This window comes from Podarcis erhardii (genome assembly GCF_964252035.2).
Source record: "Podarcis erhardii genome assembly, chromosome: 6".
NCBI lineage: Eukaryota > Metazoa > Chordata > Lepidosauria > Squamata > Lacertidae > Podarcis > Podarcis erhardii.
Genome location: NC_138510.1, coordinates 3,242,067 through 3,258,143, shown reverse-complemented (window position 1 = coordinate 3,258,143; position 16,077 = coordinate 3,242,067). Strand labels below are relative to the sequence as shown.

Sequence of the window (16,077 nt, the reverse complement as noted above, 5' to 3'; positions counted from 1 at the left end):
ATTGCTGCTTTCACTGTGCAGAGATCCCTCTTGCTGTTCTGGCTTCTGAGATTAGGAATATTTTTTTTCTTGTTTTCCTCCTCCAAAAACTAGGTGCATCTTGTGGTCTGGTGCGTCTTATAGAGCGAAAAATACAGTATTTAACGGAGTGTTAAGAACTTTCTGATGGTAAGAGCTGTTTGACAGCAGAACAGATTCCCTCCAAAAGTGGTGGACTTTTCCTTCCTTGGAGGTTTTTAAGCAAAGGGCTGGATGGCCATCTGTCATGGATTGGTTAGCTGTGATTCCTGCATTTCAGGGGGCTGGAACAGATGGCCTTTGGGGTTCCCTTCAAACTCTTGAAGCATTAGCTTTAAAGGCTGGTATATTTGTGATGGGATAAGCTTTTGGGGGGTTAGAGATCACCATTAGAGGAAGCAGTCTCTAACCCGTAAGAGCTGATGCCATCTTCCGTAAGGCCAAGAGAAAAGAGCACACCAAGAACTCAGGCCAATATAAGTTTGAATAGCGGGAGTGGTCCCTACTCGCAAATCAATAGTCAATTGTAACAAGAACTAATTCATTCAAAAGTATGTATTCTGACAAGAATTACAAACTCAAATAGAGTTATGACTGTTTTACTATTTATGTTAATTTAGAATTTAAATGTACTTTCATGTAATATTAGATACTTCCAGCTGATCGAAACAGGGCCCTGTCCGGTTTCTGATCCATAACTGACTTCTGACTTCTGCTCAATGATTGAAACTAAGACCTTGACGTTGAATCTGACTTTGGGCTAACATGAACTTAACTGGTTTCTGATCCATAATTGGATATACGTATCCTTATGAGTTTGAGTTGGTAATCTCTGTTTGAGTTTGTAATTCTTGTCAGAATACATACTTTTGAATGGATTGGTTTTTGTTTCAATTGACTACTGATTTTCGAGTAGAGACCACTCCCACTATTGAAACTTATACAGTCATAACGGAGTGCGTTACTTCAGGGTTTCGCCGCTTGTGCATGCGCAGACAGTAAAAATGACATCACGAGCATGTGTGGAAGCGGCAAAACGCAAGCCACACATGCACAGACACGCTGTCGCGTCTTATGTTCTGTTTGGGATGTGAACGGGGCTCTGGAACGAATCCCGTTCGCATCCCGAGGTACCACTGTATTGGCCTGAGTTCTTGGTGTGCTCTTTTCTCTTGGTATATTTAACAACAAGAACTCCATCTTCCGTAAGGCCGGCAAGGATGTGACTTGTCTCCTGAAATAGCTGGAGGGCACCAGTTTGGCAAAGCGTGCTGCAGAGACTGTGGAGCAGACTGAGGGTTAAAAATGCTGTATTGTGGAGATTCTGTTTTCCTGTTCATAAATTATTTCTGTTCTCTTGCATCCCAGCTTGGCCCAGCACCCAGCAAACCGAAGCCTTCCCCAACCGATGGTATGTATGCCTGCCTCTATGGTCTGTCTTGGCGGGAGGGAGACCCATAGATCTGTGGCCCCTGGCCTACATCAGAGAGCTGTGTGCTGCAAAGACATCCGCCCCCTTGTCAGCCATGGGCTCAGCTTTCCACATCCATAAAAAGGTAAAGGGTAGAGGGACCCCTGACCATTAGGTCCAGTCGTGGCCGACTCTGGGGTTGCGGCGCTCATCTCGCTTTACTGGCCGAGGGAGCTGGCGTACAGCTTCTGGGTCCTGTGGCCAGCATGACTAAGCCGCTTCTGGCGAACCAGAGCAGCGCACGGAAACGCCGTTTCCCTTCCCGCCAGAGCGGTACCTATTTATCTACTTGCACTTCAATGTGCTTTCAAACTGCTAGGTTGGCAGGAGCAGGGACCGAGCAACGGGAGCTCAGCCCGTCGCAGGGATTCAAACTGCCGACCTTCTGATCGGCAAGTCCTAGGCTCTGTGGTTTAACCCAGAGCGCCACCCACCTCCCTTGCTCCACATCCATACCTGCCTGTCAACCAGCTGGTTTTATTTGTTTTATTTCATAACGTTTATATACTGATTGGAAAAACAACAACAAAAATTTATTTATACTCCGCCCATCTGGGTGAGTTTCCCCAACCACTCTGGGTGGCTCCCAAACGAGTGTTAAAAACAATACAGCATTAAATATTAAAAACTTCCCTAAACAGGGCTGCCTTTAGATGTCTTTTAAAAATAGGATAGCTGCTTATTTCCTTCACATCTGAAGGGAGGGCATTCTACAGGGCAGGCGCCACTACCGAGAAGGCCCTCTGCATGGTTCCCTGTAACCTCACTTCTCACAACGAGGGAACCACCAGAAGGCCCTCAGCGCTGGACCTCAGTGTCCGGGCTGAATGATGGGGGTGGAGACGCTCCTTCAGGTATACAGGACCGAGGCTGTTTAGGGCTTTAAAGGTCAGCGCCAACACTTTGAATTGTGCTCGGAAACATACTGGGAGCCGATGCAGATCTCTCAGGACCGGTGTTATGTGGTCCCAGCAGCCGCTCCCAGTCACAAGTCTAGCTGCCGCATTCTGGATTAATTGCAGATTCCGGGTCACCTGCAAAGGTAGCCCCAAATAGAGCGCATTGGTTTGCAAAAAAACAACCACAAAGATAGAACAATAAAATTATCAATAAGGAAATTCAGCAACAGTAACTTAGCAATAATTTAGCTGCTGGCGAAGTGAGGTTTGTCCCTGCGTCCGGAGTAAACACTGAGTTTGTGTGAATACAACCCTTGCTCATTCTCGCAGGAACAGAAGAGTTTATCGTTCTGGCTCTTTATGACTATGAAGCCATTCACAAGGAAGACCTGAACTTCCAGAAGGGCGACCGTCTCAAAGTCCTAGAGAAGTAAGTGCAAGACCCCCTCTTGTGCAGCTGTTTATTGAGCGAAGGTGGGGGGGGGTCTAATCTGGGAGTCAGTGGGGGGGGCCCTGATCTGCTTTCTTTGGGAATCTGGTTGACCCAATTTGTTATATCCTGTCTATGCTGAATCCTCATAAGTGTTAGGGCTGCTCTGCAGGGATGCTTTTTTTGCCTGCTTTCAGTTTGGTGGGGCAAATCCACCCCCGCCCCTCGCACAGTAAGTGGTAAGTGTTATCTATTAGCTCGTTTACGTTCTTGCTAAAAAGCATAAAAATAGGTTTGATATATAATACAGTATACTTCCTGTTGGCTATTTGCAGATTAGTTGCACCGCAGAAGGCGTGCTGGGGAGACCACACATTCAAGAAACGCAAAATAACTTTTGCTAGGTTTTAGCAACAAAAACTCCTTTTACACTAAATTACAATATATCAATAAGCATGACCCATCCACCAGGGTACCGAGAGAGCTGCATGCTGCTCTTTATATACCATACCCAACAGCTTAATTACTACAACTTAGCAGCACCTGCTATACTGCTTCATGGCTGTAAAACTAGGTCACGTTATTTGCTCTGGCCTTTAAAGAAATACACATCTTGTGGAACCATAATGAACCTTCAAATTTAAACAGACCATTCATCACTTCCATGCTGCAAGTCTAAGACACAGAAAGCCATAGCTGTCAACATTTTCCTTTTTTTAAGGGAAATTCCCTTATTCCAAAAAGGATTCCTCACAAGAAAAGGGAAAAGAAAAGGGAAAAGGAAGCGGGTGGCGCCGTGGGTTAAACCACAGAGCCTAGGGCTTGCCGATCAGAAGGTCGGCGGTTCAAATCCCCGCGACGGGTGAGCTCCCGTTGCTCGGTCCCTGCTCCTGCCAACCTAGCAGTTCTAAAGCACGTCAAAGTGCAAGTAGATCAATAGGTACCACTGCGGCGGGAAGATAAACGGCATTTCCGTGCGCTGCTCTGGTTCACCAGAAACGGCTTAGTCATGCTGGCCACGTGATCCAGAAGCTGTACGCCGGCTCCCTCGACCAGTAAATCGAGATGAGCGCCGCAACCCCAGAATCGGCCACGACTGGACCTAATGGTCAGGGGCCCCTTTACCTTTATGCAGAAAGCATGTAGAGGCATTCATATCTCTACACTATGAAGCAACTTTGGTTGTATAGCTCTTTACTAGCTGTTGCTTCCTTCCAGGGTATTGTAGTTTGTTTATGGTACTGAGATGTCTGTTTCCAGCTCCCATCTGACAGATCCTAAGCTTACGTAGCAGAGTTATTTCCCCTGGGGACAAGGAAGGATTATAAAACCTGTTTAAATCCATAGCATACGTAGACTTGCCCCCAGAGAATCCTGGAATTCCCAGCACCCTTCACAAACTGCAGTTCTCAGGTTTCGTTGGGGGGAGCCATGTGCTTTAAAATACAGGGTGAATAATAATAATAATAATAATAATAATAATAATAATAATAATAATAATTTATACCCCGCCCATCTGGCTGGGCTTCCCCAGCCACTCTGGGCAGCTTCCAACAAAATATTAAAATACAGTAATGCATCTAACATCATTAAAAGCTTCCCTAAACAGGGCTGCCTTCAGGTGTCTTCTAAAAGTCTGGTAGTTGTCGTTCTCTTTGACATCTGGTGGGAAGGCGTTCCACAGGGCGGGCGCCACCACTGAGAAGGCCCTCTGCCTGGTTCCCTGTAACTTGGCTTCTCGCAGGGAGGGAACCGCCAGAAGGCCCTCGGCGCTGGACCTCAGTGTCCGGGCAGAACGATGGGGGTGGAGATGCTCCTTCAGATATACTGGACCGAGGCCATTTAGGGCTTTAAAGGTCAGCACCAACACTTTCAATTGAATGCAGCCATAGACCTTTGAGGCCCATTCAGACAACTACATAGACACGTGTTGGTGGACCTTGGGAAAGTCTGTGGCTCATAGCCCCTGAACCCTTGTCACACACCCTTTAAGATGCATTTTAGCCTTTACCCAAGCACAGCTGTAGCAGGAACCCCCCCACCCCAGTCATTCTGTTTGTATAAACTACACACTCACACACTACATACGCCACATTTCTGTTATAAATTCATAGAAAATCAACCATACATCGGATTTGCACTGTTTCACTTTTATTTTACTCTATATGACAAGAACTAACAAAGGGGGGTGACTTAGTCCTGGTCAGCCATAATCCCTTCACTGTCTCAGCACATACACAGGAGCCCTGCCCATGCCAACCCTGATGATCCCAGACAGAAGACAATCAAGATCACAAAGAACTTGCATATGGGAGTGGATTCAACATGGACTGAAACAAAGGACACTGATCAGATCTTCCCTCAGGGGGCAGGAAACTGCCACCTCCCCTTTGTCCTCTGGAAAGTACTCATGGGGAGGGGGAAAGGGGGAACCAGCCAGGTGACAAGACACTCAGGTTACCACCAACTCCTCCCTCAGCCCCTCCTTTCTGTAATGTATGCATGATGTTTCTGAGGGTGGGCTTGACCTAGAGGATGGGAATTTCAAAAGTTTTTATAAGGTCTTGCACACCATTTTTCTGGGTCTTTCCTCTCTCCTGCAAGTGAGGGGAACGCCCTGTTGCAACAGTTCAATAAAGGCCAAGCCTACAGGCTGCTGTTTTGCTCCAAGTTATCCTGGTTGATGTCTTTGTTTTTGTCCAAGGGAGCCCTCGGATTTTTCCGGTAACACCTTCCCGCCAGAGTGGTACCTATTTATCTACTTGCACTATGAGGTGCTTTCGAACTGCTAGGTTGGCAGGAGCAGAGACTCAGATTTTTCCTGTAACACAGCATCTTATATCATGCCTTGAATACGTTTTGGCGTTTGGCAAACCTCAGCAGCAAGTGGCCTGCATTGCAGGGGTGTCGCTGCGGGGAATGCCTTTCTGGGCATCTGTTTTGGAACTTGCCATTTGGAGCGTGTGCTTGCTGCTTCTCAGTGACAGAAGATTGATCTTCTCTACCTCTTTCTGCCCCCCTTCCTCTCTGTTTCTTTCTCTCTGCAGCTCGGGCGAGTGGTGGAGAGCCAAAGCCCTCTCGACAGGCCGGGAGGGTTATATCCCCAGCAACTATGTCGCCAGAGTCAACTCGCTGGAGACGGAGGAGTGAGTCTGCTCTGTGGCTGGGGGGGGGGGCAAAGGGGGTCTCCTCTGCACGGCGCTTATCTAGGACTGCAATTAAAGGGCTGTTTGTGCTTGGGGGTGGGGTGGGATAGTGAACAGGGGCAAATGACCCTCTCCACCTAGCCCTGCCAGCTTCCACTAGAGTAGAATTCCCTAGTATCAACCCCAGCGTTGATGGATTTTCACAAGGACTTTAAAAAATAAATAAGAAATTAAGAAAGTGGACCAAAGACTCTTTATGTACGCCACGGCAGCGGCAAGAAACATGCTTGCCCCAAAACTGGAAACTGCAAGAAATTCCTACTATTGCAGAGTGTCAGACGAAATTGATGAGTGATGCGGAGCTAGCCAAACTGATGGGAAGAATTCGGGATCAGGACGATCAGAGGTTTCAAGAAAGTTGGAGTAAATTTATGGTGTATATAAAGGAAAATTGCAAAACTTTAAAAACACTGGCAGGACTGAAATAGCTCTTACAATGTATGACAGATATAAGGTTAAAAAGTAGAATACAGTGGTACCTCGGGATGCGAACAGGATCCGTTCCGGAGCCCCGTTCTCATCCTGAATGGAACGCAAGACGTGACGGCGCGTCTGCGCGTGCACGGGTAGCGTTTCACCGCTACCGCACATGCGCGTGACGTCATTTTGAGCGTCTGCGCGTACATGGGCTATGAAACCCAGAAGTAACGCGCTCCGTTACTTCCGGGTTGCCGCGGAGCGCAACTCAAACGCACTCAACCCGAAGCACATTCAACTCGAGGTATGACTGTACGCGATATAAGAAAATAAGGGATTCCTGCTGAAGAGAGGGAGGGCTGCAAGCTCGGCAGAGCTAGAGGTATTTATGTGATTTAATGTATTGTATTGCAAGGGTATGTATAAGGAAAACAATTAAAAATTATTTAATAATAATAATAATAATAATAATAATAATAATAATAATAATACAGAATTTCAAACTGATGTGGAAATGTGGAGAAGCAAACTAAAGTTTGGGAAAATGAGAAACTGAAATGGACCGATATGCCTGCTTGGGAAGGTGCAAAGCCAGACCTGGCTTGCTCACCCTCCTGTTTTGTGACTTTTGCCCCCCCCCCCAGGTGGTTTTTCAGAGGCGTCAGCAGGAAGGATGCTGAGCGGCAGCTGCTGAGCCCTGGGAACGTGATAGGCTCCTTCATGATCCGAGACAGCGAGACAACCAAGGGTAAGTGGTGCTGGTTCCTGTGTGCATGGGCCAGATCAGCTCTTCCCCACAAACAGCTGGACTCGCTGGAGAACAGATGCCCTGTTGTTCAGAGAGGAGCTGCTCGCGCATAGGAGGAGCCTGCTGGATGCCTCTGGGAAACCCACAAGTGGGGCAGAGCAAATGTTGCCCTTGCTCAGTTTGCTTTCCTCTTCCACCGTCCAGTGGCGTAGCAAGGTCAGGTGGTACCCAGGGCAGAAAATTTCCCCACCCCCACATTGAAATTTATTTATTTTTGCCTGCAAAAATGGTTTGACTTTACAGTCATACCACATATTACGTTGGCTTCAGGTCGAGCATTTTCAGTTTGCGTCCCACGGCGACCCGTAAGTACCATAACAGGTTACTTCCGGGTTTCATTGCTCGCGCATGTGCACACGCGCAAAATGAAGCAGCGAATCGTGACCCGCGCATGCGCAGATGCGCAGACACAGGTTGCGTTCTTTTCAGATTGCAAATGGGCCTCTGGAATGGATCCCATTCACAACCAGAGGTACCACTGTATTTCATTTTCTTTGGGGAAGCCAAAGTTGTGGAGCTTTTTTGGGGGGGAGATCACACGCCTTGCAACAAGGAGTCTGCCGTCTGCCCTACAGCCTGCGTGCCAAAACCAAAGCGTCTCTCGCAGACGTTGAGTGCCGCACAGCATTTTGTCACCACTACCCCCTCAGAGGTGGCACTCAGGCCAGACCACAACCTACCGTATTTTTCACTCTATAGGACACACTTTTCCCCCTCCAAAAATGAAGGGGAAATGTGTGTGTGCATCGTATGGAGCAAATGCAGGCTCCTTGGCTTCAGCGATAGCAACGCGAAGCCTCCGAAGCACAGAGGGAGAGCTCCCCCCATGCTCCGGAGGCTTCGTGTTGCTTTCGCTGAAGCCGCCTGAAGCCCCCGGAGCGCAGGGAACTCCCACTGCGCTCCGGGGGCTTCAGGAAGCTATCCACAAGCCTTCGGAGCGCAGCAGGAGTTCCCGCTGAGCTCTGAAGGCTTGCGGATAGCCGCTTGAAGCCTAGAGAGCAAGAGGGGTCGGTGCACACCGATCCCTCTCGCTCTCCAGGCTTCGCTGGAGAGGTGCTGCACAGTTTTCCCTCTCTGTGCAGCGCCCCTTCAGCGAAGCGGGAGGAGAAATGGAAAGGGCTCCGTCTCTCCCGCCGCTTCACTGAGCAGAGAAGGGGAGAATTCCCCCCCCCCCTGTTCTCCCCCTCCTATGGTCCGGTGCATCCTATAGAGCAAAAAATACAGTACCTTGCAACGCCTCTGCCACCATCCTGATATACCATCTTCCTTTCCTCTCTCTTCCTGTGGGGCAGCCCCAGAGTGGAGGGCTTGGGCAGGCCCCACTTGTTGTGTGAGCCTCTCCAGTGCAGGGGGCTGAGATTGGATTGGGGACAGTGGCGTAGCGTGGGGGGTGCAGGGGGGGCCGGCCGCACCGGGCGCAACATCTGGGGGGGCGTGCTCGCCGCCTCCGGAGTCTCCGAAGAGCCTCGGGCGCAGGCTGTAGCAGAGCCCCATGGCAGCAGCCCAGGCAGCAGCAAGAAGAAGCTGGCAGCGGCGGCAGGTTAGGGGTTAGGGGCGCAAATTACTTGCCTTGCCCCAGGTGCTGACAACCCACGCTACGCCACTGATTGGGGAGGAAGTGCTGGCGATCCGGTGGCACTTTCCAGTTCTCCCTCCTGCTGCTGCTACAGGACAGGTTGACCCACCTCTGCTTTCTGCAAGCTTTTCCCTGTGTGTGATTTGCAGGAGGAGGAGGAGGTGCTGACAGCGACAGGGAGGTTAGATGGCCAGGTTCCTGCCTGGCGCCTGTGGAGGACAGGTCCTGCCCTGCCACCTGTATCTCTTGCTTGAGCAGGGTCTTCTTCCGCAAGGACCACAGGAGAACCCAAACGGCCACTTGCAATCTTCCCCGACTCCTGGGTGAGTCAAGGCAATCATAGGGCGGGGGTCAGTTCCGCGAGTCTCTTCGTCTTGCGGTTTTTTCATCTTGCAAAGCACGGCTATTAGCGGCTTAGTGACTATTAACGGCTTAGCGGCTTAGGGGCTATTAACGGCTTAGGGGCTTAGCGGCTATTAACGGCTTAGCGGCTTAGGGGCTTAGCAGCTATTAACGGCTTAGCGGCTTTAAGAAAAAGGAAACAAACTCGCAAGAACTCGCAAGACATTTCGTCTTGCGAAGCAAGCCCATAGGGAAATTCGTCTTGCGGAACGACTCAAAAAACAGAAAACTCTTTCGTCTTGCGCGTTTTTCGTCTTGCGAGGCATTCGTCTTGCGAGGTACCACTGTAGTCCAAAACTTCAAGAAGGCATACCAGGTTGAGGAAGGCTGCCTTACACAAACCATGGTGTAGTGTTACATGCAAACCAGGTCATTGCGCCCAGCCTGAGGCAATGTCCATATGGCGGATGCCATCAGTAGTTTTATTTGTTTCTCGTTGAAGCTGGCTCCTTAGAAACACTCCCTTCCTCCCGTTTATAATGGACAAGATCCAAAACCCAAAGAGCAGGTATGGGAGAACAGGTGAAATGGTCACGTGAACCTCCTTTCTCAGTCTGCATTCCTCCCTCTTGGCCCAGGCTCTTACTCCTTGTCTGTGCGAGATTTCGACAACCAGAAGAAAATGGAGACAGTGAAGCATTACAAGATTCGGACACTGGACAGCGGCGGCTTCTACATTTCTGCTCGGAACACCTTCAGCAGCCTGCAGGAGCTGGTCAGCCATTATAAGGGTGAGCCTGTACTGGGTGCTCCCTGGAACACCTCAATGTCATTGTGACTGGCTCACGGTCACCCAGTGCGTTTTACAGCCAAGGGGGGATTTGAACCCTGGTCGTCTCCAAGGTCTCTAGTCCAGAACTCTAACCACTACTCCACGCCACTCTCTCACGTATCTGCGGTGGGTTCATACAAAGGCTTCTCCATGGTGGCACAAGAGAGGACGTTAAAATTTAACATATTAAATTAAATTATTTAAATGAAAATTAGGTTGGAAGGTTGTGCTGAAACAATGATTTGAACTAGAATACAAAATTGGGAGGTGTGAGGAGGTCAAGGAAAGAAGTAAAGGAAAAAAGTTATATAAAGGTTTAATATTGTTTTTTTCTTGTTTTTCTTTTTTTAAGAGAATGTATTTTTATTTTTTCTCTTTGTATTTGGTATTGTTCTTGTTTTCTTTTTGTATCTTTTAAAATTTGGAATAAATATTATTATTATTATTTTTAAAAAAAGTGCTGCTCTTCTCAGCGTAACAAAATTTGTGGTCCGTTTGGGGCCTTGTTTCCCAAAGCGCCAGCCTGAAGCCTTGCCTTGGGATCCTGCAGGGTAGAATAACCTGGTGTTCTTTTCCAGGGCAAGCTGATGGTCTGTGCCAAAAGCTAACTTACCCTTGTATCGCTCCGAAACCTCAGCAGCCCTGGGAGAAAGATGCCTGGGAAATCCCCCGCAGCTCTCTGAAGCTGGAGAAGAAACTGGGAGCTGGGCAATTCGGAGAAGTCTGGATGGGTAAGAATATCGGAACTGGACTGTCAGATGATGAGGCTGAGGGGGCCCCTAGTCCCCTGTGTTAGTCCCCTGTGATGGCCAGCCAGATGGGCTTCTGGGAAGCAGAGTTATACTGCCTCTGAACATGGAGGGTCCATTTGGTAACCATCTGTTGCAGCCAATTCCATAAGTAATTATATTTATTTATTTATTTATTTATTTATTTATTTATTTATTTATACCCCGCCCATCGGGCTGGGTTTCCCGAGCCACTCTGGGCGGCTTCCAACAAAACACTAAAATACAATAACCTATTAAACATTTACAGATAGGTAGCCGTGTTGGTCTGCCATAGTCAAAACAAAATAAAAAAAATTCCTTCCAGTAGCACCTTAAAGACCAACTAAGTTAGTTCTAGGTATGAGCTTTCGTGTGCATGCACACTTCTTCAGATAGTGTGCATGCACACGAAAGCTCATACCTAGAACTAACTTAGTTGGTCTTTAAGGTGCTACTGGAAGGAATTTTTTTATTTTGTTTTGACTATTAAACATTAAAAGCTTCCCTAAACAGGGCTGCCTTCAGATGTCTTCTAAAAGTTTGGTAGTTGTTTTTCTCTTTGACATCTGGTGGGAGGGCAGTTTTTAGGTTTCGTTGGGGGGAGCCATGTGCTTTAAATATATAGGGTGAATAATAATAATAATAATAATAATAATAATAATAATAATAATAATAATTTATTTATACCCCGCCTATCTGGCTGGGTTTCCCCAGCCACTCTGGGTGGCTTCCAACAAAACACTAAAATACAATAACCTATTAAACATTAAAAGCTTCCCTAAACAGGGCTACCTTCAGATGTCTTCTAAAAGTTTGGTAGTTGTTTTTCTCTTTGACATCTGGTGGGAGGGCGTTCCACAGGGCGGGTGCCACCACCGAGAAGGCCCTCTGCCTGCTTCCCTGTAACTTGGCTTCTCGCAGTGAGGAAACCGCCAGAAGGACCTCGGCGCTGGACCTCAGTGTCCAGGCAGAATGATGGGGGTGGAGACCCTCCTTCAAGTATACTGGACCGAGGCCTTTTAGGGCTTTAAAGGTCATCACCAACACTTTGAATTGTGCTCAGAAACGTACTGGGAGCCAATGTAGACCGGTGTTATATGGTCTCGGCGGCCGCTCCCAGTCACCAGTCTAGCTGCTGCATTCTGGATTAATTGTAGTTTCTTCACATGTTCATGAAGAAACCCCAGGAGTCTGGAACCATGCTGCCTGATGTGCTAGCTTTCTAGATGCAGGGTGCTTCTGACACTGGGTCTTGCCAAATAACGCCCATAGGCTTTGGGGGCCTGTTGTTTTAGTCTAGAAACTGTTCTTAGCTAAAGCTGAAGAATTCCGTAGCCCATTCCACACTCTTTTACACTGCACCCCATGCTTGCCTGGAAATCACAGACTGCACAACATCCCTGGGCATGAGTTAGCATAGTGTTTGGGGTCTCATATGGTCTCCCTGGGTATGATGATGGAAAGCTCCATTTCCGATGATGGATAGCTCAATTGGTAAAGCATTGGACCCTTGACCTCAGGCTCATGAGTTTGAGCCCCATGTTGGGCAAAAGGATTCCTGCATTTCAGGGCGTAGGAAGGGACGATGCTCTGTGATTCCGCCACTCTGAAACAGCCCCTTCTCTCCTCTCCAGCCACCTACAACATGCACACAAAAGTGGCCGTCAAAACCATGAAGCCAGGGAGCATGTCTGTGGAAGCCTTCCTGGAAGAGGCCAACATCATGAAGACCCTGCAGCACGACAAGCTGGTCAAGCTGCATGCTGTCGTGACCAAGGAGGAGCCTATTTACATCATCACCGAATACATGGAGAAAGGTGAGACGCAGAAATAATAATAATAATAATAGGAATAGGAACAGTAACAGTAACAGTAATAGTAATAGTAATAGTAATAGTAATAGTAATAGTAATTTATTATTTATACCCCGCCCATCTGGGAGGCTTCCAACAAAGTATTAAAATACAGTGGTCTGTTAAACATTAATAATAATAATAATAATAATAATTTATTATTTGTACCCCGCCCATCTGGCTGGGTTTCCCCAGCCACTCTGGGCGGCTTCCATAAAAACCAGAAATACATTAAAATATCACAGATTAAAAACTTCCCTGAACAGGGCTGCCTTAAGATGTCTTCTGAATGTCAGGTAGTTATTTATCGCTTTGACATCTGATGGGAGGGCGTTCCACAAGGCGGGTGCCACTACCGAGAAGGCCCTCTGCCTGGTTCCCTGTAGCTTTGCTTCTCGTAATGAGGGAACCGCCAGAAGGCCCTCGGCGCTGGACCTCAGCGTCCGGGCAGAACGATGGGGGTGGAGACGCTCCTTCAGGTATACTGGGCCGAGGCCGTTTAGGGCTTTAAAGGTCAACACCAGCACTTTGAATTGTGCTCGGAAACGTACTGGGAGCCAATGTAGGTCTTTCAAGACCGGTGTTATGTGGTCTCGGCGGCTGCCCCCAGTCACCAGTCTAGCTGCCGCATTCTGGATTAGTTGTAGTTTCCGAGTCACCTTCAAAGGTAGCCCCACGTAGAGCGCATTGCAGTAGTCCAAGCGGGAGATAACTAGAGCTTCCCTAAACAGGGCTGCCTTCAGATGTCTTCTAAGAGTCTGGTAGTTGTTCTTCTCTTTGACATCTGGTGGGAGGGCGTTCCACAGGATGGGCACCACCACCAAGAAGGCCCTCTGCCTGGTTCCCAGTAACTTTGATTTTTGCAGTGAGGGAACTGCCAGAAGGCCCTCAGAGCTGGATCTCAGTGGAGACGCTCCTTCAGATATACTGGACCGAGGCCGTTTAGGGCTTTAAAGGTCAGCACCAACAGTTTGAATTGTGCTTAGAAATGTACTGGGAGCCAGTGTAGATCTTTCAAGACCAGTGTTATGTGGTCTTTTGCCGCTTCTCCCAGTCACCAGTCTGCCTGCCGCGTTCTAGATTAGTTGTAGTTTCCGAGTCATCTTCAAAGGTAGCCCCACGCAGAGCGCATTGCAGTAGACCAAGCGGGAGATAACCAGAGCATGTATTACTCTGGTGAGACAGTCCGCGGGCAGGTAGGGTCTCAGCCTGCGTACCAGATGAAGCTGCTAGTCAGCTGCCCTGGACACAGAATTGACCTGCGCCTCCATGGACAGTTGTGAGTCCAGAATGACTCCCAGGCTGCGCACCTGGTCCTTCAGGGGCACAGTTACCCCATTCAGGACCAGGGAGTCCTCCACACCTGCCTGCCCCCCGTCCCCCAAAAACAGTACTTCTGTCTTTTCAGGATTCAACCTCAATCTGTTAGCCGCTACCCATCCTCCAAGGAGCAGAAGGTTCTGCAGCAGCCTTTGCCCACCTGGTGCTCTCCAGATGTTTGGGGCTACAGACTCAGCCGGCACATCTGGAGGGTGCCCGGTTGGTGAAGCTTGTTGCATCCCCAAGCCTCTATCCCCAAAAGGAGGTTTTTGCAAAAGGCACCTGCCCAACAATACCTTTTCCACTCATCCTTCTCTATCTTTTTTTCAGCCTTCTCATCACAATCAAGAAGGCTAGAAACTGGAAACATTTTGAAACCCGAGTTCCTTTTTTTATATAAGGTTTTTTTATTGACAGTTTTCACATAACAAATTATTCAAACAAATCATTTTCATTATTTCCCCCCTTTTCCCCCCTCCCACCTCCCCAACAAAACCTCCCTCCCCCCTAGGACTTCCCTCAGCTCCTCTCTCCGATTTCTCAACAAATTTTAACTTCTGCATATTATAAAATTGTATACAGTGGTACCTCAGGTTACATACACTTCAGGTTACAGACTCCGCTAACCCAGAAATAGTACCTTGGGTTAAGAACTTTGCTTCAGGATGAGAACAGAAATCACACGGTGGTGGTGCGGCGGCAGTGGGAGGCCCCATTAGCTAAAGTGGTGCTTCAGGTTAAGAACAGTTGCAGGTTAAGAACGGACCTCCGGAACGAATAAAGTACTTAACCCGAGGTACCGCTGTACATCATTATATTATCTATCTACTATGTTGACCCTCAATAAATTTGTGTATGTTTATTCAGAACCTGCCAAGGAGTTCAGTTCATTTTGTTGTCTTTTTAAGTAATTTGTAAAAGGTTCCCATTCTTCTTTAATGTCACAGTTGTCCTTGTCTCAAAGTTTGTATGTCAGTTTCACCAGTTCTGAATAATCCATCAATTTCTCTTGCCACTGTTCTTTTGTCAGGATTTCCTCATTCTTCCATCCTTGTGCTATCAAGACTCTTGCCGCCGTTGTCGCATACATAAATAAATTCTTTATTTTCCTTGGCAGGTCTTTTCCTACAATCCCTAACAAAAATGCTTCTGTTTTGTTTTTTTTTACAAATGTTAATTTTAACATTTTCTTCAACTCATTATATATCATTTCCCAGAATTTTTTAATGTCTCTACATTCCCACCACATACTCTGGTTTCTCTTCAGATTGTATAAATCTTTCGCCTTTTATTGAAACCCGAGTTCCTTAAGAATCGGGGTTATTGCCTTGTTTTTGGCAGCAGGCAGCCAGCATCTACAGGGCTGGTACAATTTAGCAGCATTCTGCGGAGGCGCCGTCAGCCCCCAGGACACGAGTGCCACATGGCACGGAGGTTGCGCAGGATGCAGCACACAGCTGGGAGGAAGAGATAGCTGGGTGGGGAGGCCAGATGCAGCATGGGAACGAGGAGGAAGAAGATAATAATAGAATTGCAGAGTTGAAAGGGACCCCGAGTGTCATCTAGTCCAACCCCTGCAATGCAGGAATCTGCTCTGCTGTCTGATGGCTCTTGCCATCAGAAGTCCTTCCTGATGCTTAGCCAGAATCTCCTTACTTGTAACTTGAATGCATGGTTCAGGTCCTGCCCTCTGGGGCAGCAGAAAACAAGCTTCTCCATCTTTCATGCAACAGTCCTTAAGATATTTGAAGTCAGGTGGCGCTGTGGGTTAAACCTAGGATTTGCCGATCAGAAGGCCGGCGGTTCGAATCCCCGTGACAGGGTGAGCTCCCGTTTCTCAGTCTCTGCTCCTGCCAACCTAGCAGTTCGAAAGCACCTCATAGTGCAAGTAGATAAATAGGTACCACTCTGGCGGGAAGGTAAACAGCGTTTCTGTGCGCTGCTCTAGTTCGCCAGAAGTGGCTTAGTCATACTGGCCATGTGACCCGGAAGCTGTACGCCGGCTCCCTCGGCCAGTAAAGCGAGATGAGCGCCACAACCCCAGAGTCGGCTACGACTGGACCTAATGGTCAAGGGTCCCTTTACCTTTACCTTTATTATGAAAGTGCCTTTAACTCTAAAGTGGGAGTAAGCCC

The 16,077-nt window shown here is 48.1% G+C and overlaps 1 protein-coding gene across 1 annotated transcript in view; it reads left to right on the top strand.

Annotated features, from left to right (window-relative positions):
* Window positions 1-16,077, top strand: part of HCK (HCK proto-oncogene, Src family tyrosine kinase) — a 35,465-nt gene that overhangs the window by 10,251 nt on the left and 9,137 nt on the right. The window contains exons 3-9 of the mRNA XM_081867843.1: window positions 1,387-1,429; window positions 2,719-2,818; window positions 5,866-5,964; window positions 7,086-7,189; window positions 9,806-9,958; window positions 10,578-10,730; window positions 12,404-12,586. Coding sequence (XP_081723969.1) covers window positions 1,387-1,429; window positions 2,719-2,818; window positions 5,866-5,964; window positions 7,086-7,189; window positions 9,806-9,958; window positions 10,578-10,730; window positions 12,404-12,586 — 835 coding nt within the window. The remainder of the gene's footprint in view (window positions 1-1,386; window positions 1,430-2,718; window positions 2,819-5,865; window positions 5,965-7,085; window positions 7,190-9,805; window positions 9,959-10,577; window positions 10,731-12,403; window positions 12,587-16,077) is intronic.